This window comes from Colossoma macropomum, unplaced genomic scaffold (assembly GCF_904425465.1).
Source record: "Colossoma macropomum unplaced genomic scaffold, Colossoma_macropomum, whole genome shotgun sequence".
Classification (NCBI taxonomy): Eukaryota; Metazoa; Chordata; class Actinopteri; order Characiformes; family Serrasalmidae; genus Colossoma; species Colossoma macropomum.
The window spans coordinates 10665452-10691629 of record NW_023494787.1 but is presented as its reverse complement, the minus strand read 5'-3'; the positions used below and the strand labels follow the sequence as shown (position 1 = coordinate 10691629).

General features: G+C 37.3%; 2 protein-coding genes across 7 annotated transcripts; one reads left to right on the top strand and one right to left on the bottom strand.

Annotated features, from left to right (window-relative positions):
• Nucleotides 1-265: 265 nt before the first annotated feature.
• slc25a19 (solute carrier family 25 member 19) lies at nt 266-12614 on the top strand. 2 transcript variants are annotated; one of them, XM_036566092.1, is made up of 7 exons: nt 266-316; nt 2467-2618; nt 4675-4830; nt 6002-6172; nt 6981-7155; nt 7854-7984; nt 9193-12614. In XM_036566092.1, the coding sequence occupies exons 2-7, from the start codon at nt 2496-2498 to the stop codon at nt 9370-9372; spliced, it is 936 nt and encodes a 311-aa protein (XP_036421985.1). In that variant the 5' UTR covers nt 266-316; nt 2467-2495; the 3' UTR covers nt 9373-12614. The 2 variants fall into 2 exon arrangements, with proteins under 2 accessions (XP_036421985.1, XP_036421984.1); XM_036566091.1 differs by lacking the exon at nt 266-316 and adding an exon at nt 1183-1336.
• On the bottom strand, nt 3414-21966 carry LOC118805352 (THAP domain-containing protein 6-like). Of its 5 annotated transcripts, none has more exons than XR_005007048.1 (6): nt 21793-21966; nt 18370-18562; nt 18134-18238; nt 17620-17848; nt 15150-15381; nt 3414-3439 (listed from the first exon to the last, which is right to left on the bottom strand). XR_005007048.1 is itself a non-coding variant. In XM_036566094.1 (5 exons), the coding sequence occupies exons 1-4, from the start codon at nt 21870-21872 to the stop codon at nt 17657-17659; spliced, it is 570 nt and encodes a 189-aa protein (XP_036421987.1). In that variant the 5' UTR covers nt 21873-21966; the 3' UTR covers nt 12906-13716; nt 17620-17656. The 5 variants fall into 5 exon arrangements, 3 of the variants coding, with proteins under 3 accessions (XP_036421987.1, XP_036421986.1, XP_036421988.1); XR_005007049.1 differs by lacking the exon at nt 3414-3439 and adding an exon at nt 12906-13716 and having other exon boundaries at nt 15319-15381; XM_036566094.1 differs by lacking the exons at nt 3414-3439; nt 15150-15381 and adding an exon at nt 12906-13716.
• Between the last annotated feature and the right edge of the window lie 4212 nt (nt 21967-26178).

Below are 26178 nucleotides of genomic sequence, written 5' to 3'. Positions count from 1 at the left end.
AGCCATTCATTTGTTATTAGAAGCATTTAATAACGTAAATAGACATAAAACCTCTTAACGCCGACAGTTTTGTCATTAAGACACAGTGCAAAGAAAAACAATAACAGAAGAACATTTTGCAGAACAGGCAAAATACACTTGAACTACAAATCCCATGGACGCTGCCGCGCCGCTACCTGAGCTGTGTGATCAATGTGTCATCAGCGCGACAGACTCTGTAGTCCGTTTTGAGAAAACACTCATTAAAATGCGTTTGTCTATTCGTCTGATTTAATCATAGGGAACGTCAAATGCAACAGAATACGGAAGTGACACGGTACGTTTTGTTGAGCAATCTGTAATATTAATATCAAAGTAATTGTTAAGCTACATTTTAAACGCAAACAGCATGAGGCGATCTGACAGACTTTTATTTTATTATTATATGCATTATTATGTCTTCAACAGTTTGGCATGCTTGCTGTTGTAAACCTCAATGTAAAAGCAAAATCGCTAAGGAATGCTAGGAATTAATTAGACGCTTGGTTTGTTCTGTGTTTCATCAATTTGCCAGAATTTGCCAGTAATACTGTTTAAAACCACATCTGTGGCATATTGAAATACATTTACATATCAAGTACGTCTATGACCTCTTTTTCAGCGGTAAAAACGGCTAGGAACTAATCTGACGAGGGGAAAGCGACCGGCGAAAGCGACGGCACGAAAACACAGTCGGACAGACTGTATGTTCCAAATTGCACACTCGTCCACTCGATCCCTACGCCCTATCTCGAAAAAAATGTAATCGCGTACCTCTATGTAAGAGTTTGCCAGTGAAACAAGATAACATGCATGGACACTAGGATGACACCTCCTTTCAACACAGTGTTTTTATTCAAAGTTTTCACGTAAACGTCGAACAATAAGAGATTTATTTTGAGATATATGCTGATACTATTACTAAACAACAAATAACGCTACTGAATAACAAAGTTAGAGTTTAAAAAGTGTTCAGTTTTTTATGGATGAATCTATTTTGACAGTATAAGTCCTTGTAATGGCAGTGTCCCTTTAAAAAGTCAAATTTGCCAAAGGCAATTTGAACACCACTACAAAATGGCTGGCGCACTATGTAGTGAACTATTTCTCAATAGCGAGTGAATTGCAACACAACCGCGTCGCTCCTTGTCATTGGGCGTTTTTCAATTTGCCCTCATGGCGTGTTAACAACGCTGTCAGTGTCAGAGAGAGCCATGAGGCGTAACGTTAGTGTTCACATTATGTAGCAGTTAAAACTGAGAACGACTTGTTTTTCCCCCAGACACACGCAGTGAATGCTATAGTGATCAGCTTAAAGGTAAGAGTCTGTTGTTGTTTATGCTGCACGTGTAGTTAGATTGTAATGCCGAGGGTTTGAGACACATTTGCTTGTGAATACAAATGAGAGTAAGTTATAGGTTAGGTAACTTACATTAGATCGCAGCCTTGTTTAGGTCGGGTCAGTGACTCCCACATGCTCACAGAGCCCCACTGCTTTTCACAGTTTAGTGTATTTCCTGCTACAACACTCTCATTTTAACCTCACTTAGGGCCGCGTTGGAGCAGGAAAACAGGAAAATACTAAAAATCTGCAGTGCAGGGCGAATAAAACAAGGGTTGTAGGGACACTCAACCATCCCCGCATCCAACATGCCTACTTGGATCATACAGCAGTGCTGCAGTAGTCTCTATAGTAGAATATCCTTGTTAAAAGGGGAGTTCCACCAACTTTTCGAAATTTCTCAATAATTCAGTCTTTGAGATGTAGTTATACAGAGTGGCTTAATGTGAAATGATTAATTGTAGAGAACCTTACTCAGGTTTCTTTACAGTGGTGGTAATGGGAACCAGGGGCCACTATGTCCACAACACAAATATAGCCATTTTATTTACTATCCAAAATAACCAGTAAATATTCTGAGATTTTATAATGTGGATGATGGTAAAACCTTATCTCAAAACTGTTGTAAAACAATGTTTCGGGCATCAGGTAGCATATACATGACCATTTTATGTAATAACTTTCTGTGAGGGAGCTTTTAAGAGGCATTAGACTCTTCAGACATCTGGTTCCTATCACCAGAGCTGTGAACGATTCTGATTCTGGCTCTAAAATAGAGAACTGAATAACTTTGCTTACATCTTGATCACTTAATTATGCAGAGAATTTTAAAAATGCAGTTTAATTCCTGTTTAAATAGCAGGTGATTGTGCATCTTGAAGGTGGGAGGAACTTAGGAAAAACTACATGCGCTTTAGGGGGGATGCTTGAGGGCAGGTTATTTGATTGTTTTCCCTCCACTGACTGGCTAATGCAGAAGGCTAGAAAGCTGAATATCACATCTGTGTTTATTAGGTTCCACATCAGTGGCTACTGAAGTAGAGGCTAACAAATCATATTGAAACAAGTTGTGGTGAGATTTCATATTTCCTTGAATCGTTTTCTAGGCCCCGCTGGTGAGTCATACTGACTCAGCATGGTGGGATATGACCCGAATTCGGCTCTGACCCCAGAGGAAGCTGCTCTGGCTGGGTCGTTGGCTGGCACGGTCACCCGGGCCATCATTAGCCCACTGGACGTGGTCAAGATCAGGTTCCAGGTAGGACTATTGTGGTGATGCTGTTGAAATGAATAAAAACAGCTACTTTTAAGCCATTACAACTCTTATAAATCTTTTTCTGTGCCAAGGAGAGAATCCAGAGACTGAAATGAAGTGATGAAGTCTATATTAGAGAGTGTGCCGTCCATCAGTCTGCAGTAGCCCAGTCTGAAAACAGTCCTAGCTTACTGGCTTTTATACTGTGTATTTCCCCTGCAGCTATTGGTACATCTGTTAAGGTTTATGTCATGAGCTCTGCAGTTTAAAATAAGGAAAAGTATAAAGTAAATAACTTAAACTAAAGAAAGAAAGTAATTTCCACAGACCTAAGAGCATGTTTTAACCCTTAAAGTTGCTTTCAGGTGCTGTCTGTAAATGTAGCTTGTCATTGCAAGAAAATCTCGTAAAAATGTTATGTTTTTTTTTTTTACTTTAGCTGTACCTATGACTGCTATTGATGTTGATTATGGGAAAAAAAATACCACAAAAAGCAAAAGTGATACATAGAACTCTGTAATGTTCATATTATGGTCATTCTGACAGCTTGCAGTGCAGTGCAAAAGTATAGGGGGCAGTATGGTGTCTTGTTTGGTTGCACCTTAAAAAAAGAAATTGTCTGTGTGAAGGTGAGGGTGGTGGGAGGGGAAGGTGAAACATACATACATACATCATCTAACCCGCTTATCCTTCTGGGTCGCGGTGGGGTGCTGGAGCCTATCCCAGCTGTCATTGGGCAGAAGGCAGGATACACCCTGGACAGCTCGCCAGTCCATCGCAGGGCAGACAGACAGACATACACATTCACACACACACACACACACCTAGGGGCAATTTAGCATGTCCAATTGGCCTGACTGCATGTTTTTGGACTGTGGGAGGAAACCCACGCAGACACGGGGAGAACATGCAAACTCCACACAGAAATGACCCTGGTCGCCCGGCCGGGAAACGAACCCAGGCCATTTTTGCTGTGAGGCGACAGCGCTACCCACTGCGCCACCGTTCCGCCTGGGAAGGTGAAACATTATTGGTTAATTTTATTTTTGCGCCTGCTGGTGCATGGTGATGTAATCAAAACTCAGAAAACAAGAATTTTGTCATTTAAATGATATGATGCAATGAACGTTGTTTAATATGACCGACTACATGTACTAACAAGGTAAAAAAAAAAAGACCAGTTTTGATTTCAGTTTGACTTTAAATGACATATACATTGTAACGGGGCGAAGGAATAACGGTGAGATTGATTAAATATTTGATAGATAGAATTAATCATCAGTTGCAGCCCAACTGGACAACCCTCCTGTAGGCTATAAAGGTTTTGCAGATTGTGTTCACAGGCTTCTTTTGGTTAATGCTGCTTTGTGTGTGTGGAAACAGTGAGAATGGTTGGGGCATGACTCACTTTATGAGTCACAATTTCCAAGACTTTCTCCTGACTGCTCTGTGCAGAACAGAAGAAAGGAAAACACCCAGATTTTAGTGATTTAACATTCCAGTCTGATCATCACAAAAGAGTGTTCGGAGTTGTATGTTGGACTCTCGGAGGAGAGAAACTAAACACTAGGGATGTGTGATACATATGTATTAATATATCGTTGTTATATTGCTACATATTGCGCCTTCCAGTGTATTAAAAACACACTGGTGGACTTTTCATGTTTATTAAAATTATTTACATTTATCACATGAACTCCTTAATTCATTAAAACACATCTCAGGTCATGTAATAAATAAAGTGAAAAAATATAGTAATCAGTTGTTGTGTTTGTTTGCATATCACAGTGTCCTGTATACACAGTTGTATGTAGAAGTTTGAACACTTATTTTTTACTTACAAAATCAGCAAAACATGTAAACTGACCAGGGGTGTATTTAGGTATATTTGCATATGTCAGCAATGCAATCTCATGGTAATGATTAGTAAACATTTTTTTCTTACTTAAATTAAAATGGAACAGTGAAAATCAAACATTAAAGAAGGCTGGGTGTCCACAACATTTCTTGGGCTCTGTAGTTTGATTTCATATTTCTGCACTGTATTTGTGTCCTGTAGCTGCAGATTGAGCGGGTTTCCTCCAGAAACCCTCAGGGGAAATATTCCAGCCTGCTGCAGGCCTCACGCTGCATCCTAACAGAGGAAGGACTGCCTGCTTTCTGGAAAGGCCACATACCCGCCCAGCTGCTGTCTGTGTGCTACGGAGCTGTTCAGGTAACACACAGGCCACTACACTTCCACTACAGGGCTAAATGGTTCTGAACACTGAGTGTGACCATTCCAGTGGTGTTTCCACACAGACACAGTTCCACATGGAAAACTTTCAAACCAGGCTCAGCGCAGTTTTCTGGATGCGGTTAGCTACCAATGCTCAGACCTGTTCAGTGGGATGACGTAACTATTCACTGATTGGTTCCATGTTTAAGTCAGTATTGTACCACCGCGTCCTGCGTTATTTCAGAACTGAAAACAATCAAATAAGTTTGGTTTACTTACACGGTCACCAAATAAATCAACACAGTGCATGATTTTCAATCCACCATTCCATAAATGTCAAACTATCAATTTAACCAAAATTGCTAGATCTCAAAAAGACACTGTATGACATACTTTTGTCTATAAACAGGATTAAAGTACAGAAAATGAGGCTTTAGGATGGCTTCTCTTTTTTTTGGCTTTGCAATGTTCTTTTGTTCATTTTAATAGACAGCAGTGCATCATACAGTGTCAGAAACCACATAAGCTTACATCTTTGAGCAGTAGGGGATCAAGCCATCCAGAGTAAGATGTAAGACAATCACAATACATTTATGAATGGCTCATTCTAATTAATTCCTACATTTCATTTGAATAAATGCATTACTGGGTTTTATTCCCTCAGAATTTTTTTGAGTTTAGTTGATCCAATTTGTTGTCATTGGATATAGTGATCTACAGTTGTATGCAAAAGTTTGGGTGCCCCTGGTCAAATGACATGTTTTGTTGATTTTCTAAGTGAAAATAAATTAACACATCTCTGCACATTTTAATCCACATTCTAATTTACAATTTACATTTTTTAGGGGAAAAATAAAACATAAAATGTGGTCTGTGCAAAATATATACTTTATGTTTTGTATTTTTTCAGTATGTTAAGCTAAAATTGTGCACTAAAATTTACAGAAACATGCCTAAATTAACAAAACGTCATATGAGAAGGGGTGCAAACTCTTGCATACAACTGTGTGTATAAGAAATGTTCTAAAACATTTTATTTACTTTGTGTTGGCTAATGTGCAGTGTCCCTGTTAAATAAACAAACCAATAACCCTCATGAGCTCTCCTTTCTCCAGGCTCATTAAAGCTGCTGTGTGTGTGTTGTGTGTGTTTGTGTGTGTGTGTTTAGTTTGCCAGTTTCGAGGTGCTGACCGAGTTGGTCCATAAGAACACTTCCTATAACAGCCAGATGCCCGGGGTGCACTTCTTGTGTGGAGGTTTAGCTGCCTGCTCAGCAACTATCGCCTGCCAACCACTTGACACACTCCGCACACGTTTCGCTGCACAGGGGGAACCAAAGGTACACAAACACACACACACACACACAGTTATTTTGTGCTACTATGTAAATATCTCTGCGTAGACATTATTATGTATGCAGTGAATTAAATTTACTTTTGATTTTGTATTCTGTATTGACAGATTCAATTTATTTTTTTTCTGTTTGTTTCAGTGCCAAAAAATAACACAAACATGGACATGTGAAAGATTTTTTATTTCTGCAAAACACCTTGCTAAACAACTAAGAGAGTACTCAGGATTAGGCTTTCGTTTAAATATTTACTGAAGGATTAAGTATAAAAACTATATATATATATATATATATATATATATATATATATATATATATATATATATATATATATATATATATATATATTGCTGTCAGAACAAAACCTTGTATCTCAATTTTTGTCGTTTTTCAGTTTTTGGCATACTTGAAAAATGCCTATTACCCTTTACATTGTGCATATTTTTTATGACGAATGGACCAAAAGAAATGGCCCAAAATTACTTGAAGTCTGGTTAAAAGAAGTTTGGTTCTATTGACTTACATTAAAAGTAAAGTATATATATATATAATAGTAAAAGTTAAGTATATGTATTGAATCTAGGGATATCTTGAGATTTCCACCTCTAGTTTAAGGCTTTGTTTACAAAAGCGATTTAACGCTTTATGTTTTAACACAAATTTTTGACAACATAAATAATTGCTGTGATCTGCCTTTTTTGTGTTTTGTGCTGAATGGATGTGTGGTGAAAAATGCCAATTCTGTTATGATTGAAGCTTCAAATGCTAATGCAGGTGTTTTGCTGGATTTTTGCAGGTGTATCGGACATTCCGGCATGCTGTGTTCACCATGTACCGCCAGGAGGGGGTGCTCACCTTCTACAGAGGCCTCACCCCTACACTAGTGGCTGTTTTCCCCTATGCTGGCCTCCAGTTCTTCTTCTACAACGTCTTAAAAAAGCTGCTGGAGCAAGACGGCAAAAAATCAAAAGGTCAGACGTACAGCAGTCAGCATTAGAATGAGACTTTGTTTTAGAGCCAAAAGCAAATAAAATTTTCACCTAACGTCAAATGCAGTCAATCAACCAAGACATGTTAGATGTCTGAAGTTTGCGTCTAAGTTACAAGTAAAGAGAGCTAATACTCCATTAATTAGCCCTGTGGGAACTGGATGATGAATTATAACAAGCTTGCCTCAAACCGTGTTGTGTTGTTCAGGAATCTCAAACAGACTTGCTTATGCTGTTTCTGGCAGTGTAACAGAAATATGGACAGAATTCAGGATGGTACCGTTTTTAGAGATGCAACATATTGTTTTCTGTTTTTATAGCATATGACTGACAGTGTTAGAAACCAAGTAAGTTTGTATGACACCAAATCACATTTTATGATCAACCATTTATGATCAGACTTTTCGGAATTAGGTACGAAGTCTTGTGTGAACGATAACACTTTTAACGTCCATTAACACAACCGACACCAATCGATAAGACAGGCAAAACAAGCTAGCCACCAAAACCCTATTGCTGGCTTGCGTAACTGTTTTTTCTTTGCAATGGGTAATGTTTATTTTTACTGTATGCAATGTATTCCTGCACACATGCATGCTTAATTCAAGTTTTCTGATGGACTTTTCAGCCATGCTAACTTTGTTTTTTGACAGAGATTTAAAGTGTCTTGCATTTCTTAGGTGGTCTGCAGAGTCTACTGAGTGGTGGCATCGCAGGGGTCATCAGCAAAACCATCACGTACCCATTTGATCTCTTAAAAAAGAGACTACAGGTTGGAGGCTTTGAGGAAGCTAGAGTCCACTTTGGTCAGGTACAGACTTTATCATAACACCATATATATATATATATAAGAAGAGACAAGAAGTTCAGAGTATGTATGTGGTCACACCAAACATGAGTATAATTTGCCTGGCAGAAAGGCTACTTCACTTGAAAAGGAAAAGAAAGGAATTTTTTTCTGATAGCAGTGAATTTTGTGGCAGGTTGATCTAGGCAAATTTGTAAACCTTGGAAGCTTGAGCCAATGAAAATCAGAATTAATCTGAATCAATCTGTGGCAGAGACATTACAAAGGAGGAGACTAGTCACTGGTGGAAAAATTAGTGGTATAGCTTGTAATGCTCAACATGGCATCTGTTTACGGAAAAAGGTCCCACCCTTCAGTAAAAAGAGCCAGCTGGCTTGCTGGTAAAGCCACAGACGGGAACCCCCCGCCAGTTGTGGAAATCTGTGCAAGCGCAGTAATGAGAACAGCTTACAGATATGTTTTTGAAACTGTAATTTGGCCTTCAGTTTTGAGTTTTTAGGTCTCTCCCCAGTCAAAGAAATAGGAATCTGGTCTTGTATACATGAAAGTGTCTGCCTGAAGGCGTTGCCGAGATGGCCGCTGAGTGGACAGACTTTCCTATAAGGACTTTGGCTTTGGTCTCTTCTTTGTGTAAAAGGCTAAATGGAGGAACTGCTTTTCTGTCAACATAATGTTGCTTGTCACTCACAGACACAGAAAAAAACATAAACAAACAAATTATTTAGCAGACTAGCTAAATAACTGAACTAATATATTACGATTTTTGCTCCACACTGGCAAAGAAAATAGTGAGGTGACACCTGATGTGGTCTTAGTATGGTTTGTTTGTGGTTTGTTTTATGGTGTAATTTATGCATTGTGAAAACAAAACAGCCCTGGTCCACTTCGCACTTTGCTTTATGATGAAAGAACCTTGAGGCTTACAATATGAACACAGCCACTTTCTTCCAGCACTAAGCAGTAAGAACAAATTACTCAGAAGAATGACTGCCAGTGATCTCGCAAAGAGACAGCAGCACTGACATATTAAAGAAATAAACCAAAAATAATTTAGATAAAAATGATTTAATGCAGTGCAAACTGCTTAATGGCCTTTAATTGAGTACTTTGTATGTCATTCAGGGTGGTCAAGTCTGTGCTCATCTTCACTCAGCTTTGATGAATAAGGGCTGTTTTGTGTAATGGGGTGTTTTTGGTGATTTCCTCTTCAGGTCCGAACGTATCGTGGCTTTGTGGACTGTGTAATGCGGATATCTAGAGAGGAGGGACTACGTGGTTTCTTTAAGGGCCTTACTCCCAGCCTGCTGAAAGCTGCTCTATCTACAGGACTCACCTTCTTCTGGTACGAATTCTTCACCAGTGCCATCTCCAACTTGAAGGGCCACCCGTAAGCAAAATGTCCAAAAGAGAGAGGAACTGGACGCTGCTGTTGTGTGTATCAAGTGTGGGTTTTAGTGTTGATTTATGATAATTGACTTTTAATAAGTATGATTATTTATACCACATGGAGTGGTTTCATGTCAGCATTTTAAAGCAATAGTTTGGCAAAAATGTAAATTTACAAAATTTTCTACTTGCCTCAAATTTTGTCAGATCAGCAAAGTCTTGTGACGCTGAGTATCTCCATTTTGAAAATACCAAAGTAGCATGGAGAGTTTCAGGGCCTCTTTCAGGAGCTGAAACCTTTGCCTGTAGCTTTGATGCCCATAACTCATAACAAATCCTTCTGACATTTGTCAAAAAGGTCTAGTTACTGGGACACAGCCGATCAGTCATCTTGGTTATCACTATGCCAGCGCCAGAACACAATATTGCATTTTCATCATATAAAAAAAATTGCGTTCGGTGTGCAGGACGTTGTCACACCAAATTAATTTATTAACATAAGAAACAAACTGTGTGAATATATTGTGTCCAGTGTGTAAAGAGGAAAGTTTTACAAATTTAGTTTTTCTCTTAATTATTTGTTTTGATTAACGAAACTAATCAAAGTGAATGAAAGCCTGTGATGCCAGTCATCATGATTTTAGCAACATTTGCATCACAGCTACAGTGCAGAGCTAAAGAAGCAAATGTTGGACACCAGACATGTCTTGTCTGATCAGCTACATTTGAGTGAAATGGAAAATATTTGCCAAATTTGCTTTAAAGGTGTAGATGAACTTACGTTGCTAATAGTGAATCAAAGCTAGTGTTTCCTGTTGGCAATACGTCATGAAAACTGGCATTACTGGCTTTGATTCAATCTTGAACGTTAGCTTTAATTGTCACTGTACTTCATTGATGTGCTGATTTTAACACTTCATATTTTATGAAACTTGGCAAATCTGCCTTTTTAAGTAGGGTCTTTACAATCGGTGCGAGTCAAGTGTGAAAGCGTGACGTTCGAATTGGATCTTGCAATCACGCACGGAAATGATCCGCGGAAATGATCCGCAGTCTCACTGCACTTACAACGACCTGTTCAAAAAACCATACATACCTATTACCTGTCTACTTTCTCTTCTTCCTCTGGACTCAGGGACTCTTTCAGTTCTGATTTGGGCCATATTTGTATAATTTTCCAGCAAATCATTGCAGTAGGCCAGCATGAATAATCACAGAAGCAATGGACGGAAATGGACATCTAAACAAAACTAGACTTGAGAGTCAGAGTGGAAAAACACCTGAAACTTTTGTTTACACCCAGCCATGGTGCTGAAACCACTGTCCATCTGTGGCTTTTTAAAAAAAATGCTTTTTAACATGGTTCTCCATGTCACTGTCATGCTCATGTGACTGTAAGCGCTAAACATGGTGCACAAAATAGTTTGTTTACAGTATCAACCTCCGTATAAGCACGAATATTCTGATTTTACAACATGAATACTTCATTTTAGAAAATTCCTCATAGAGTCTTCTGAAATTTCTCTTCTCCAAATTGTGAACTTTTTAAAAATACCTCATGTGTGAACATATTGCATTTACATATTAAGGGTGTAACGATGTCAGTAGTGTGTTGGAAAATTGTGTTGGAAAACACTTTCTAACCGTATCAGTGGTCTCTTTTGAGGGTCAAATTCAGCGTCTTTTATGGAAATCATGGTCAATAATCAAAACTAGGCATCTGGTTACATGCTATTCACGGTTTTATTGTTCATAGCTCAGTTGTACTGCTTTATAAGATGATGTATTTTTGCATAAGGACACACTATTTGGCAGTCATTTGTTCTGAAATAAAATTTGACTTTATCTGAGCTGAACCAAGCTGTAGTTCAGAATTAGAGATCTGTAGAATAAAGACATAAAGATGTAAAATATCGAGTCACATAGAATCTTGACCACAAATCAAATCCCATCTATAAATGTGTATCATTACACCACTAATATTTATGAACAGAAAGACTGAAACTGAACATGATGGTGTCCACCTCAGAGTGCTGCAGTTCTGTTCATATATATTTTAACGGATTCATACATAGTTCAAATATATTTTAACTGATTTACTTAATAAAGCAAGATGCTAGACACACTGTAGTGATGATGGTTGTAGTGATGTATGGTCCCGATACCACTTAACACAGCGACAAATGAAGTAATACATAAATACACCTTACTTCCTCCACAGAAAGTTTTGTTTCAGAATATAATTGCTGTCGGAACAAAACCTTGCATCTTCAAAAGTGGTAACTCTACAGCAGAAGAAAAAAATTGTTCTTTAAATACAAGTTAATGTAACAAGATTGAATTGCATGCACTTCTGGGCTGTTTCAATTGGTCCTGTTTGTTATGCAATGAGCAGCTGACTTTTCCAGATTATGTTTTACATTGAAAATGGAAATGCAAGGTTTTGTTTAGTCAATGATGACGCAGATCTGTAACAGTCCATGTGGTATTTTGCACCAGCCTGGGCCGGTACCATCTGTAGATGCAAGAATTTAGACGTTATGAACGTTGAGAATACCATGTCACAACATTGTTGGAAAGAATGTGTGGATTAGGCCTCAACACTAATGTGTTTATTATTTACTGTAGTTTTAGGACTTGTATTCTGTAGGATGGTCAAATATGATGTCAGTATATACGCACATATATGCTTTCTCATTTTTTAGTCAGTTTAATGATGTTGAAACACTTCTACCTTCTACTGCTCAGAAAACATTGACAACTGTAACTTGATCTGTGTTTAATGTGCTTGGTAAATGTTTATAGCTCACTGTTTTTCATTTTCTCTGTCTCTTTCATCTCTGTACACTTAAAAGTGCCTATGGATAATTTCCATTTCCCATCTATTTAGATCACATGTAAAACCACAGCTTTTTCATTACAGCTTGTATTTTAGGTCATCGGTTGGCTTTTACTGAAACGTCTGGGTCATGTACTGAAGTTTGTTTTTGCTGAGCTGACCTCTGCACTGAACCTGAGTAAGGAACACTTTTTCAGCCCAAACTGTTTTGCATTGTACACACATTGGTTCAAAGACTATTTAACCACTCTGTCTGCATTGGTAAATGTATTGTTCTCCTCTTTCTTTCCATCAGTCGGAAAATTCTTGAATGTCGCTGTTCTGTTTGTGTGTATATGAGGTCAAGAAGCTGAACTAAGTTATTTCTAAAATTATTTTTTACCAAAACCAATAAAAAGAGTGTTTGTCGTATTTTGTTGTTTGTTATTGCCTCTCCAGGATATGACAGTTGACGTCTCTTACCTTATTACTGACTGACCCCCACTGTTGAAATGTGCATGCATAAGCGTCGCCCAAGACAAGCAGCAGGTGACGCTATACATGATTAAATATCGTTCTTATACCCTCCTGTGTTACCAATATAAGGCTCACAAATAATGTAAGAATATAGAAACGCATTCACTGATGACATATAGCCTATATCCTGTATCACAGACACCTCCATGACAAAATCCAGCTGATCCAGCAAAAATAGGCTTGCCTAGTCTTTTTATTTTTCTGATTAGACTTAAAGGTTGTCACCATGTAGCAGTTCCCATTACAGCCAAGTATACACAATTTCAGAAGGAAGTAGACTGAAAATGTTCCCAGCGTGCATTTTAAGGCTGCATACATAACACTGTGACCTCACTGCAGCCTAATAGGGCCCAAAGGATAAAGACAGTGACTAAAAGCCTATAGATCACAGTCTAAAAAAGTGGAAACATCATGAAACAGCAATCCATATAAATGAGATGGAAGTAAAATAGTAGCATGGTTCCTGTTCTGCAGGTTAGAGAAATGTTTCAAACAAAATGTTTAACTGGCTGGTCACTGCAATTTTACTGTTAAAACTGTCACACAGCAAACCCATTAGAATAATAATCAATTCAAAACTTTATGTATATACTGTACATCAGCATACAAAAGCCCAAAATTACCCCAAACACAGGAAGAGGTGCTAACCTGATTTAACAGGTGGTATCAGATGACTGGTACATCAGCAGACACCAAAATATTTTTGCGTTAATCATAAGAAAGTGCTGAGAAAACTTAACAATAAACCCTGTCATTATACAGAAGTGTGTTGTCCACAAGACTCTCATGGAAACTTCAGGTTGTTCAACACAGTTTCACACATATCCTCAAATGGAGAAAAAGTGAAGTCTTCATCAGCTGGGACTCAAGATAAGAAAACAGTCTCATCTTGCACTGTAACACAGTCCGTAGGCGGCATCTCGAAAATGGACCATGAGATACTGGAAAACACTCCAGAACTGAGCTGCAGTTGAGTTGCTCTTGTTCCATTCACCTGAAATGGTAAACACATATTGGTCTTGTACAATTTCATCTAAAACTAGTGATCCCATAAGAAAAAGTACTGCAAGCCATGCATGCAGACCAGGAGCATCACTAAAGATCTATGATTGTAGGGCTAGGCCTTTAATGGCCCCAGAATGTCTTGTTTATTTTAGGGTAACAACAGACATAAATCAATGTAATAATTGGGTCAGGGTGGCACACAGTAGATCAGTCTCCTAATGGTTTGTAATCTAAAAATGTGCACAGGCACTTGAGTACTCAGTTAACCATTTAAGATGGCAGTATTCCAGTGCCGAAAATACTAGCTGGGTATTCCTTACATTTTATCACACAAAGACAGAGAAATTATACAAGCTAACAATTCAGGGAAACACAGATTTTGTTTTAAAAGGACTGTAAACTGTGTCAGTTCTGTAAGTAATTAGATTATACTTTGCTTCTACAAAACAAGGGTCTTGTATGAAGACTGATGTAGCACGACATCTGTTGCTAACTAGACTAATAACTCTAGAAACAATTAAAATATATTTCTTTGACAACTAACATGTCGACACATTGTCCACTGAAGAGAAAAGACGTGTAGAAGATGCTGGGTCTTCATCAGTATCCAAGGTTGTACTGCTCATTAGCACTTCTGAAGAGGGAGCTTCCGTTACTCATTCTACACGACAACCTACAGATTTCCCATGACTATTTTTGAATATTAAAAATGTTTTCAAATTCTAGCCTCTAGTTCTGTTATCAAAAAAGTAAGCAAACAGTCCTTTTTGGCTGTTTTCTCTTTTTTGTTATTGCTTTTTCCTTCCCTGCAGTAAAGTGGACAGCATTCATTAACTCAGATACTCAAATATCAAAATTAGTTGGAATGCACATCTTAATTAGGCACGGGTCTAACATAACTGAAAGGGGACCTCCATCTGTTTTTCAAAATTTATGTCTAATTCAGTGGTTGAGTTGTAATTTTTTTTGTATTTCTATATAACGTTGTTAAAATAGTCCATAATTCTGAAAGAAAGAAAGAAAAAAAGTTTTCTTTGGGGACTATTAGATGGTGATACCCCCGGATGGAGGATTTCGGCTCTACGTGGGCTTCGTGGTTAAGGTCTGTGTGGGCGGGCCGGCGCTTACTAACATGATGACTCCAAATAGGTGCAAGAAGTGAGTTTATTAAATGACAGGACATAAACAAACAAAACACTGTACAAAACGGAAAGAAAATGCAATAATATGTACACTATTTACAAGTAGATTTGGGTAACAGCCACTAGGCTGGAACTCCATGCACATCTGACGGGAGCTACACGGGTGGCTAGTAGTGAGTACAGGTGAGACCTCGTTCTGAATGGTTGGCCCGGAGCTCTTGTATTCTAAGCTCCACCCCAGCCTACACCAAACCCCAACCCCAGGGTACATAACTAATACACACACACACACACACACACACACACACACACACTGTACAGTAACATACACCTGGTTGCAACCTATGACAGTCTTACTGGTAAGTATATACAAATATTACATACAAAGATCATGTTCCCTCTAACATATTTCCTTTTCTTTACAGGATCCGCATGAGAGTGGAACCCACCCCAACACGTCGGTGGATCCATCCAACTAGGATAAAAGGAGCCACAGCTCTCGCCGACATCCCCTAAAAGACGCGCATCAAAGGAGAAGGTAAGTAACATTTTATTTTACTTAAATGTCCATATTTCTGATGGTTATACTACCAGTTTCAAGGATGGATTAGGGCTGGTGATGGGGTGCAAAACTCACCACTTCACAGGGACTATTTTGTCTCACAACACCTTGCATGTACCTCTCCACCATAAATGAATTTAAACAGTTCAGACCCAAATCTTTTCAAAACCATCGTAAAACAATGTCTCAGACATCAGGCAGTGTATTCTAACCATTTCACATAACTTCCGGTGAAGAAGCTTTTAGAGGATGTCAAGGGCTGTATTACAGAAACTCCCTGTCTTTTTGTCTTAAGATCATGTCAAGACAAGATTTTTGAGAAACTCACACAGAAACAAATGTTCTCAATTTGGGAATCTTGTCTTATAGCATCTTATCTCAAGAAATCTTAACCTACTTGATTGAAGTCAACAATCAACTGTCGACCATACGTTGGTTGCCTACGATAAAGTTATGAATATTGTGAGAGTGCCCCCTGCTGTTTATCAGAGCTTTGCCACTCCCCGGGTTCAGTTGCCATTTCCCACGCTTTAGCCAACCGTACTAATGTTATTCCTCCTAATAAATAGCCACATGTTCAGCTTTGTCTCTTCATTATCACCACCATACTATTGTACGGTGTACTATTTTATCTGTTGAGTTTTCATCAGCATTAACAGACAAACAGAGGAAAGAGATTGTGTCTGCAGTGTCTGTAGTTTTTTGAAATGTAGAGTTACAAAAGAAAAACATCAAGTCAAAGCACCGTTTTGCATATAAATAAATGTAACGTCACTTTGCTAGTAATGAACTATGAAGCCTGTCACTGCATGGTACAAGAGAAACAGATGGTTAAAACAGCTCTGGGGTTTATCTTTAAGTTTGGATAGAATTGAGGGAATTTTGTCTAGTTAGGATGTTTCTGTAATACTGATTTCTTATCTGGAGTTAATGGATAAGATTATGAACTTGGGAACGGTTATTCTTTAACAGCTACTATCCTAAATTCAGTCCTAACTGAAGTTGTCATGGTAACTAAACGGATGAAATAATATTTCAGATTTAAGTTTCTGTAATACGGCCTCTGGTTCCTATCACCACCACTGTGAACCATTCTGACTCTCTAGAACAGAGCATTTCACACCAAACCACTCTAAATAACTTTAATCACATCTTAATCATTTAATTATACTGAAATTTTGGAAAAAATGGTGGAATTTACCTTTAAATACTAACCATCTACTTACTGCAGGCACAGTTTAAGCAAAGGAACCAAAGTCAAGCAATACTATCTCCTCAGTATGTTTTCAGTTGGTGCAATCAAAAAGAGTGATTTTGCTCTGTGTTTGTGCTTTCATGTTTAATAATCTATATGTGATAAAAAAAATATTAATAATAATAATAATAATAATAATAATAATAATAATAATAATATTTTTAATATCATTACTAACTTCTTGATTACCCCCCATCAGTTTAATTTATTCAACTAACGTATTAAAGGAACTCAAAGCTTAATGAGATAAAACTGTTAAAATTTTTGTCTGAACTGGCAAAAATCTTCACCTGACTGGCAATCGGTGGAGCTGCTGCCTTTCTCAAACAAATTATGGTAACACTGGTACAAAACATTAAATAATTATACCATAAACATGTCATGGTATATATCATATGATGCTATGAGCGGTCATGACAGATTTTGTTCACTAACATTACAGTGTCATGTTAAAATTAACAGTAGTTAGCCATCATTACATCAAACATGACATCTGTCATGTCAATTACCAGTAACAGTAATGCGACACTGTTATATTAGTGAACATAATCAGTCATCTGACAAACCACGACTGCCATGGCATGTTAATGGCATGGTTATGTCAACATTATGTAGCAAAGTTGAAGTGTCACTAAAATTACATATATCCATCTACTGGTTGAGGAATAGAGGGATATAGAGTTGAGTTATGAATAAAACTGTGACCTTTTTATAAACAACAATCCACAGCTACAACCAGTAATGTGACTGATTGAAACACTGAATGGTGATACGAAACTATGGACTTGAAGAAACTAAAAAGAATGCGTCAGAGAGTCCCATGGTCACGGGGAAAACATGAAACTTCACCCAGAAGGGCACAAAGTACTGAAAGGCAAAATGTGATAATCAACAAAATAATAATAAGTCAACAACAATGGGAACATATCCTACCTGATAATCTGATGGTAGGAAACAGGAGTGGTCCTGGTTAAAGTGACATTTGCAGACGTTTTGCTGTGACTGGACCTTCCCCCATAAGACTCTTCAGTTTAGCTATGTACCTCCTCTCTCTGTCTTTGGCATTGCGGAGTTGCCGCTCGAGGTCCTCAATCCTTTCGTAGGCCTGGGCAAGTTTGTCCTTCAGCTTGTCCAGTGAACAGGGTGCTACATACAAGTGCTCCTGCACAGCATAAAAGCTTTTTAACCTCAGTTATCGTCACTACTTAAAAGACAACTCACCACCTTACAAAGACAGCATAATTAGTTCTGCTTAATTGCTATTATTTCAATTGTAAAATGTTGAACAAAAACAGTTTTTGACAGTATGCTGCACTGCTGGGTCTTTTTTTCTATTCTGAACATTGAGTTACACATCGTAAAAAGGTTTTCAACTGTCGCCCCCTAAAACCATAGATGACTTTCTCGAAATTACATTTCAGGACTTACTGACCAAACAAATTCTCACCTCACAAGGTAGACTTTGTGGTTGAACAGGTTCTGGCTCTGTTTTGACCTCCATGGGGGCAGCAGCTTTTTGTGATGTTACTGTTTTTCTCGGTGTCACAGGTCGCTAAAACAGCATGAAAACAGTTTGCAAAAATACAGCAATAAAAGATTTTTCACCCTATCAGTTCAATAACTTTACACTTCAAAATCAGATCATTCTTAAAGGTAGAATATGATTTATAATCATAAACATACTTTTTGAAGGTGTGATGGAAATGTGAAAACAGATGGGACGGCTCCTTCTCGAAGGCGCACAGTCTGTCCAGTCCTGTCAAAGTCATCCTCTGTAAAATGCTGGCTGCAAAGAACTGTTGAAGGCCTTGCAATAAAGGCCTCTCTCCTGACAGCAAGTTCCCACTTCTTTTTAAGTACAGGATCACTGGGAAACCTGTGAAGCAAATGAATACAACAGTAGCATGTTGTTTAATGGTAATAGAAATGAGCTAAGCAGGAAGGACGCAGCACACAAATGTATAATCTGCAAATTAAGGTGTAAAATACACTTAACAAACCATCAATGTCCAAAGAAAAACATGCATTTCCAAAATGGCAGTTCTTAGAGATAACACTGTGCGCGCGCGCGCACACATACACACACACACACACACACACACACACACACACACACACACACACACACGCTAATGCCAGAGCCGGTTTATGAGGAGCCTGGCCACTTCCTATTTCCCCCATTATATCAAAAACATGATTACAAAATGCCAGAGTGTGTATGCGAACAAGTCCTCAATGAATGGGAGTAAATGGAGGCCAACAGCTAAAAATGAAAACTTCACTAAAAGTTCGCTCAAAAAAGCAAAGACAACTTACCTATATTTTTCCTTTTTCCTACAGTAAACTGCTTTTTGGCAGCAGGATGCTAGCATTACTGCTAGTGAGTGCTGATTGGTTGGCGAGCAGAGCAGCTCATTGGCTGTTCACGCTCACAGACATCATGGACGTATATGTGGCGCCGTTTTAAACTCCTATAGCTCGAGTTTAAAAGCTCTTAAAATATAACAGCAGTGTTAAAATGTTTTACGATATTCAGTGTTCAGTAAATGATTGTATTCTTTTACATTAAACATGTTTAAGCATTTATAAACTACGATTTTGCTCAAATGCTCCATCTTAACCCATTCATTTTGGACTCGGGAGCACCCTCTAGCGTTTAAGAACCCCGGAAGACATTACAGAGTGGCAATTCTCCTCTCTACAAGTTCTCTGCTAATACTAGTGGCTTTCACAGACGTGTCCATGTTTTTCCCCACTATGTAGCTTAAACAGGGTTGCCAGATTGCTTCTATAGTTTCCAGCTAAAAAGTGTTCAAAATCAACCAAAGTGCCTGAAAAAACATCCAAGGAGTACAAAACAAAAAGGAGATTATAACCAGGCAACCAACATCACATCAATAATATGCATCTGAGTATGTTATCCATGGATTTCATGCCTTCAAAAAAATTGCAGATAAATTGTTTTTAAATTGTCACTAGATGGCAGTGTCTGTCTTTTAAACAAATGAGCTTATTTTTCACTGCTAGGAAGAAAACAAATGCTTTTTACATAATTTTTAGTATCCCTGTAAAACATCTAAGAAGCACCTGGATAAAAATCGATTAATAATTTCAATAAGGTAATTAAATACTTTGATTTGTATGTGTATCATATTTCCCTAACTTTCACCGCATGCTTGTCCACCTCATCAATATATTTCAACATGTTATAACAGTATTAGTTTTTTAAAATGTGTTGTTTAGAGGACTCATAATACCATGCAGTCAGAAAGGCAAATGAATAGCAAAAATATTGCAAGTATAACTACACCTCATACTCATTTTTAAAACTTGCTTACATTTATGAAATGGATCATGGGCAATACAGTTTCCAACTAAAGAACTATGTACAGTCAGTAGCGCCACGTGAACTGGATAATTTGTCAGAATGCACACGGCCAATAATAAACTGGCTCATAACGCTAATGCAGATGGGCAGGGCAAAGCCCTCTTCCTCTACAGGGAGTGGCTAAAATCAAAACTTTGATATTGGATGTGAGCAAAAGTTAGGCCTATTCAAATTTCACCTGTGTTAAGTAATTTAGTATTAAATTTTACATATTTTTTTAAAACCTGCCAAAATAATGACACACCAGCCAAATTATGTCCACCTACTAAAGTATTTCCTCCCCGCCAAATCCAACCAAAATCTGCCAGATTGGGTGGGTTTCCACCCAACACTGCTTCTGAGCCAAGTGGAACACAGAATTAATGTTGAGGTAGACATTAATTACTTAAGTGAACTTAAGTGAAAGGTATGTGTCAAAATCTCATTCATTTCAAAGCGGACATACAGGGTGAAAATGGTACTTAAGTGAAAGTAAAAATGTATATATGTTTAAACAAACTCAAGTATAAGTAAAAGGTAAATGCTTTCTCAGACAGCATTAAACATTGTTTGGTAGGTTGTTGTGGCTAATCTGTGCTACAGTACGTTATTACATTGAAAAAAAGATAAATTAGTCAGGGGAAGTTTAATTTTACAATTTTATGAATTTGGTTGGATGTTTTAATAAAAACAATAAGTGAAAAAGTAAAAGTAAAGGAACTACAAAGGCTCAGCAAGAGAAAAACAGCTTTGGAGGTCTGTAATGAGTAGTTTTAAGGTCTAAATGAGAATGTAACAAATGAAAAGTCAGTTTCTTTTCTTTAGAATGTAAAAATCTTTCCATAACACTTGAGTGAAGTACACATCTTCCAAAGACAATACATAAGTAACAGTAACCAAGTACAATTATGTGAGCTTGCTTATTTCAAAAGGTATATATATATATATATATCGTACATTCATCTTGTATTTAGCTTTTTCCCTTATAACGTTAGGTGTGTATGTATGTGTGTATATATATATATATATATATATATATATATATATATATATATATATATATATATATATATATATATATATATATATATACACACACATACACACGCGCACACACACACACACACACACACACACTAAAAATACTTAAAAGGTAGGTATATACACTAAAAAGGTCATAATTTGCTTTTACTTGACAATTTTTTTTTGTTGTGGGCCGCCTTGGCCTTGTGATGTGCCTTGTTCAAAAAGCATTCCGTGCTAAAACACCCCTTAAAATTTCTGTAAGAATGGGCAGAGCTTAGCTAACTACTGTAGGTTGAATAGGCGGATATATAGCTACATAATTGTGTTGGATTTTGTGACATCACAGAATTCAAAATGGTTATTTTTGCACACAAGTTTCCACATGTAGGACTGGAGAGTGAAAGGTCTGTTTTGAAACTTCAGCCATATAAACATACTAACCTAGCTAACCTAGCTGCTTCAAACTCTTATTTCAAGAAAGTGAAGTAAATTCAGTTTTCCATGATATTGGCCCTTTAATTATTTATTGCACCTCAACCAATACGCAGTATGAAAATGAGTATTTGCTCCAGTTTGATGAATGTTTTTCGATATTTTTGCTCGTTGAATCGAGAGCTTCGTCTCCATCGATACAATCGATACAATACAATATAGCTAACCTACGCTGGCAGTGCACATCACACATACACTGAAACACACGAAAGCGCTCTTACTTGTGAAAAGTGATCCCCTTCTCCCTCGTCTGGAGGCTTCTCCTTGTCATGCATTGGAAAGCTGCACAGTTTTGTGGCATTTTAACATCCAGTGTTTTGCTCTCCTTTTACTGTGATCTTGTGAAGTCAAGATGACCGTTCTAAGATGGCGGCGCCGTTGACGTACTGAAACAAAGGCGTGATCAGAGATATATATAGGGTGCCTACAAAAAAAGTCCCCCACTGTATTTCAATTAGGACGCTGCATTAGCTTTATTGGACTAGGAACGTCGAGGGTCGAAAGGTCTTTTTATTATTATTTCTTTTATGAGCTTGGTGTCGACAATAAGGCACAAAACACAGCTGACAATGAACAATGTCACCAAGAAACACAAAATAAAACATAAAACAAACTAAAAATATAAAGTAATGTTTTAAAAAAAATATCTAGTTAATTATTTCTAGGGGTCTTCAAAAAAGGCAAAATTTTTGAAGCACATTAAAAGTCTCTTAGTGTTATTGCGTGTCTAAAGACATGACACAAGAACAATTCCATCTTAAAAAATTGTGACGGCTCTCATATGTTAGCATTTATGGATATAATATCTTCCTAAAATAACGATAACGTTAATAAACAGAATCATACTCCTAACTTTCATTAAGCGTTGAAAAAGTTCAAACCCTTTCAACTTTTGCGTCAACGGATTCTGACGTAGGGGCACGGCAACCAATAGAAACGTGGATGGGCGGGCACAGGCTGAAGAGGGACGAAAATCAAAGATGGAGGAAAGACTAATCAGTAGCAACACTCTGTACTCTTTTCCTGTTCTATAAAACCTGGCTTTTCTCTGCTTGGTTCTGTATATGACCATCGCCACCATTCTCGTTCGACTCTCCACATTTCTTTGTTTCTGATCCAGATGTTTGTTTCGCGCTGGATTTCGAACTGTACAAACTCCAATCAGGGTTTTTACGTGCATTTAAAGTCAGACGTTTGGGAGGAAATTGCATGAATGGTTAATACTTTAAAATTCCAAATTTGTCTATGTTTACTAGTGAAGACATGACTTTTTGGCGTCATTTTGAAAGACAGAAGAATTTAACTCCTAATTAAGAAGTTGAGTTTGTTTGGTAAATTCCTTATTCACAAAGCAAGATTTCTAAAAACCTCCCCATCCTTTCATAGTTTTTAGAAATCAACTGTCTTTCTTTTTTGCTTCTCTGAGATGTATGAAACATCTTAATGCAAAAAAGTTTTAGACAGGTGTTTCTCAACCACTGGCCCATTGCCCTGCACATTTTAGTGCTTTTCCTGCTTTAACACTACCACTTTAACTCAAGAATCGTTTGTTAATGAGCTGGTTAGTTGGATCAAGTGTGTTGGGGGAAGAGAAACACTAAAAAGTGCAGGGCAGTGAGCCTCTAGGGCCAAAACTGAGAAACGCTGTTCTAGACCGTAGACTGTACGCGGAAGTTAGTTACCCTAATGGTGTGTCAGAATGTTACAGCAGTGCCATTTAAGGTGGAACAGAATATTTGATTAAGAACCTGGCGAATACAAAGCCAACTTCGGCTTCATTTTTCTGTCTTCGTCCCTATCATGTTAGCTTTTCTTGTGCCCCCCATCAAAACACAGTTTATTCATTATGAAAATCTAAAAAAGGAAATGCAGTAAGTGCACTTTTAAGTACTACAAATTGACTCACTGACAGAAAAAACTTTCCTTCTTAAAACTAACTCCTACTGCCTCCTCAACTCTTTCTCTTTGGGTAACCTTTAAAACCTTGAAAGTGTAAAAAGTTAGCTAGCTAGCTAACAACAGTCATATTCATAATATGTCAGTCGCTTAACTGACATGATTAGCTTGTCATAAAAATCGGTTTGGAGAAATGCCAGTATAGATGAAAATCTTGATTATAGGTAATTTAGTTTATATAATTTCTTATAAAGTCTCAGCTTTCATAGCTAGCTAGCATTATCAATAACATTAGCTATTAATAGCTCTAGCCTGACTCTGGTGGCCAACTACTTAGCTCTCAACAAAGTTATAATGGCCAAATACAACCAAAAACAGTTGTTCAGTCTCACGTGAAAGCTAATTCCCCAAGATCTGGTTTGGACTGTGCAATGGTTCTAACAGTCCCAAGCTACACACGAGTCAGGTAGCTTTTTTCCAGTCCAGTCTCTTCTGAGAGTTATGACGCGTTGCCTGGACCAATAAGGAAGAGGGCCATTTTCAGCTTTTTTATTTATGCTTGCAATCAACAGCTAATAATTACTCAATTTGCAGATGATATAACAATATTTCTGAAAAATGTACAAGTTCCAGAAATTCTTAAGTTAATGTATTTTTCTTCTAAAAAAGCAGGATTACACCTAAATCTTAAAAAATGTGAATTATTGCCAATCAAGGTTTGCACTTTAACAACAGTGTATGGTATCCCTATTAAAAACACAGCCAAATATTTGGGAATTGAAATTACTCATAATCAGGACAATGTTAATAAATTCAATATTTAGAATATAATTAAGGACTGTAACGTAAAATTAAATGTGTGGCCACAAAGAGACATGTCTATTCTTGGTCGAATCTATTTAACCAAAATGGAAAGCTTAGCAAGATGTATCTACCCCGATTTTTCATTAGCCTGTCCGAAAAAGGCTACTAAATGTATAAATCAATTAAACTTCAACTAAATTTGAAAGAATAAATCCCATACCATTGAGAAAGCATTATTAGTTAAGGATTATGAAGATGGAGAACTCAATGTGATCGATTTTGACTGTATTAATGGTACTTTAAAGATAAATTGGCTCAAAACATTTTAAAGAATGATAATCATTTTTGGTACTGTGTGCCTCGATCTACATTCAGGAGAATTGATGAAGTCCAGTATCTTCTACAAAGTGATTTTGATTTGAAGAAATTACCAGTTGCACTGTCCTCATTTCACCAGCAAGTGTTAATGTACTGGAAAATGTTGTATAAACATAATTTTACACCACATGGTATACCAATATGGAACAACAGGTGTCTTATGTAGACGGAAATCAATCTATTTTTTAAGTAATGGATGGATAAAGGGGTCTGGTCACTTATTAGATAAAGGGGGAAACATACTATAAGAGTTTTTGTGAAAAGTATGGTTTTATTTGTTCTCGAAAGCAATTTAGCTTGATTATAAAAGCCACCTCTTCATCCTTACTTGAGTTGGTGTGTACACATGAACGCTAATATGCTTCAAAAAGTGTGCCTTTTTTGAAGACCCCAGCAACATTTAACTTGATTGAACAATTTTTTAGTTTATGTTTTATTGTGTGTTGCTTGGTGCCTCTGTTCATGTCAACGAGTGTTTTCTGCCTTATTGTTGATTCTATGCTCATTTAAAAACAAACAAACAAACAAAACAAAAAAAAACAAGTTGCCTGGACCAATATGGCGGCAACGTTGACACACGATCCAGTGGCCAATGTAGCGTCTACGGAGCGTTTGATTCCGTTTTTGATTCTTTCGAATGATTCAGTGATTCGGAACGACTAATTGATTCACAAGCCAAGACAACTTTATTCTCATCTTCTCCCCTAACAAGGATTTTCAATTTAGCTACCGAGTGAGTCAGTATTGGAGTCTGAGTAAAATACTGGAGTTAACAATGTAGTATAACCTTAAGAATTCAATAATGGAGTCAAAGTAAAAACAAAACACATACTCTTAATAGAAAGAGCGAGACAGTTAGAGTCTACCAGTGGACAGTAACTAAGTAACTGTAATTCGTTACTGTACTTAAGTAGTTTTTTTGTGTATCCATACTTTACTGAAATATTTCCATTTTGGGCGACTTTTTACTTTCACTCCACTACATTTCAAAGTCAAATATCTTACTTTTTACTCCACTACATTATGCGAAATCTGTCGTTCCTTTTGGCTTATGTGTGTATAAAAATGTAACATGTCAAAATGAAAGAAGGGCAAAGCAAGAACACCAATCAGGGCACAGCGCGCACATTGTTTTGAGCTTGTTTTGACCTGTTGGACCCAGTGCAAGCGTACGGTTCAATGTCATTGCAGCAGCGTAAAATTTTGAGTGTCTATTCCAACATAAATGATGGAACTAACCTAACTTTGTGTAAATAGACCACAATATAGAAATATGTGCACATATGCAGTTGTGATTGGGATGTGTCTTTTTTTCTGAATTTATACAAACACTATTTCATTTTATAGTAAATTTGTTTATGAACAGAGACCTGCAGATGGAATATAGTAAAGGAAAACACATTTGTGAACCTGTGATTAAAACAAGTTTTTATTAAATTTAAACTTGTAACTAAGTTACAAATAAATCTTAAACTGAAACTTTGCTTGTTTGCAAAAAGTTATTTCAGAGCCACTCGGTTTTACCTAAT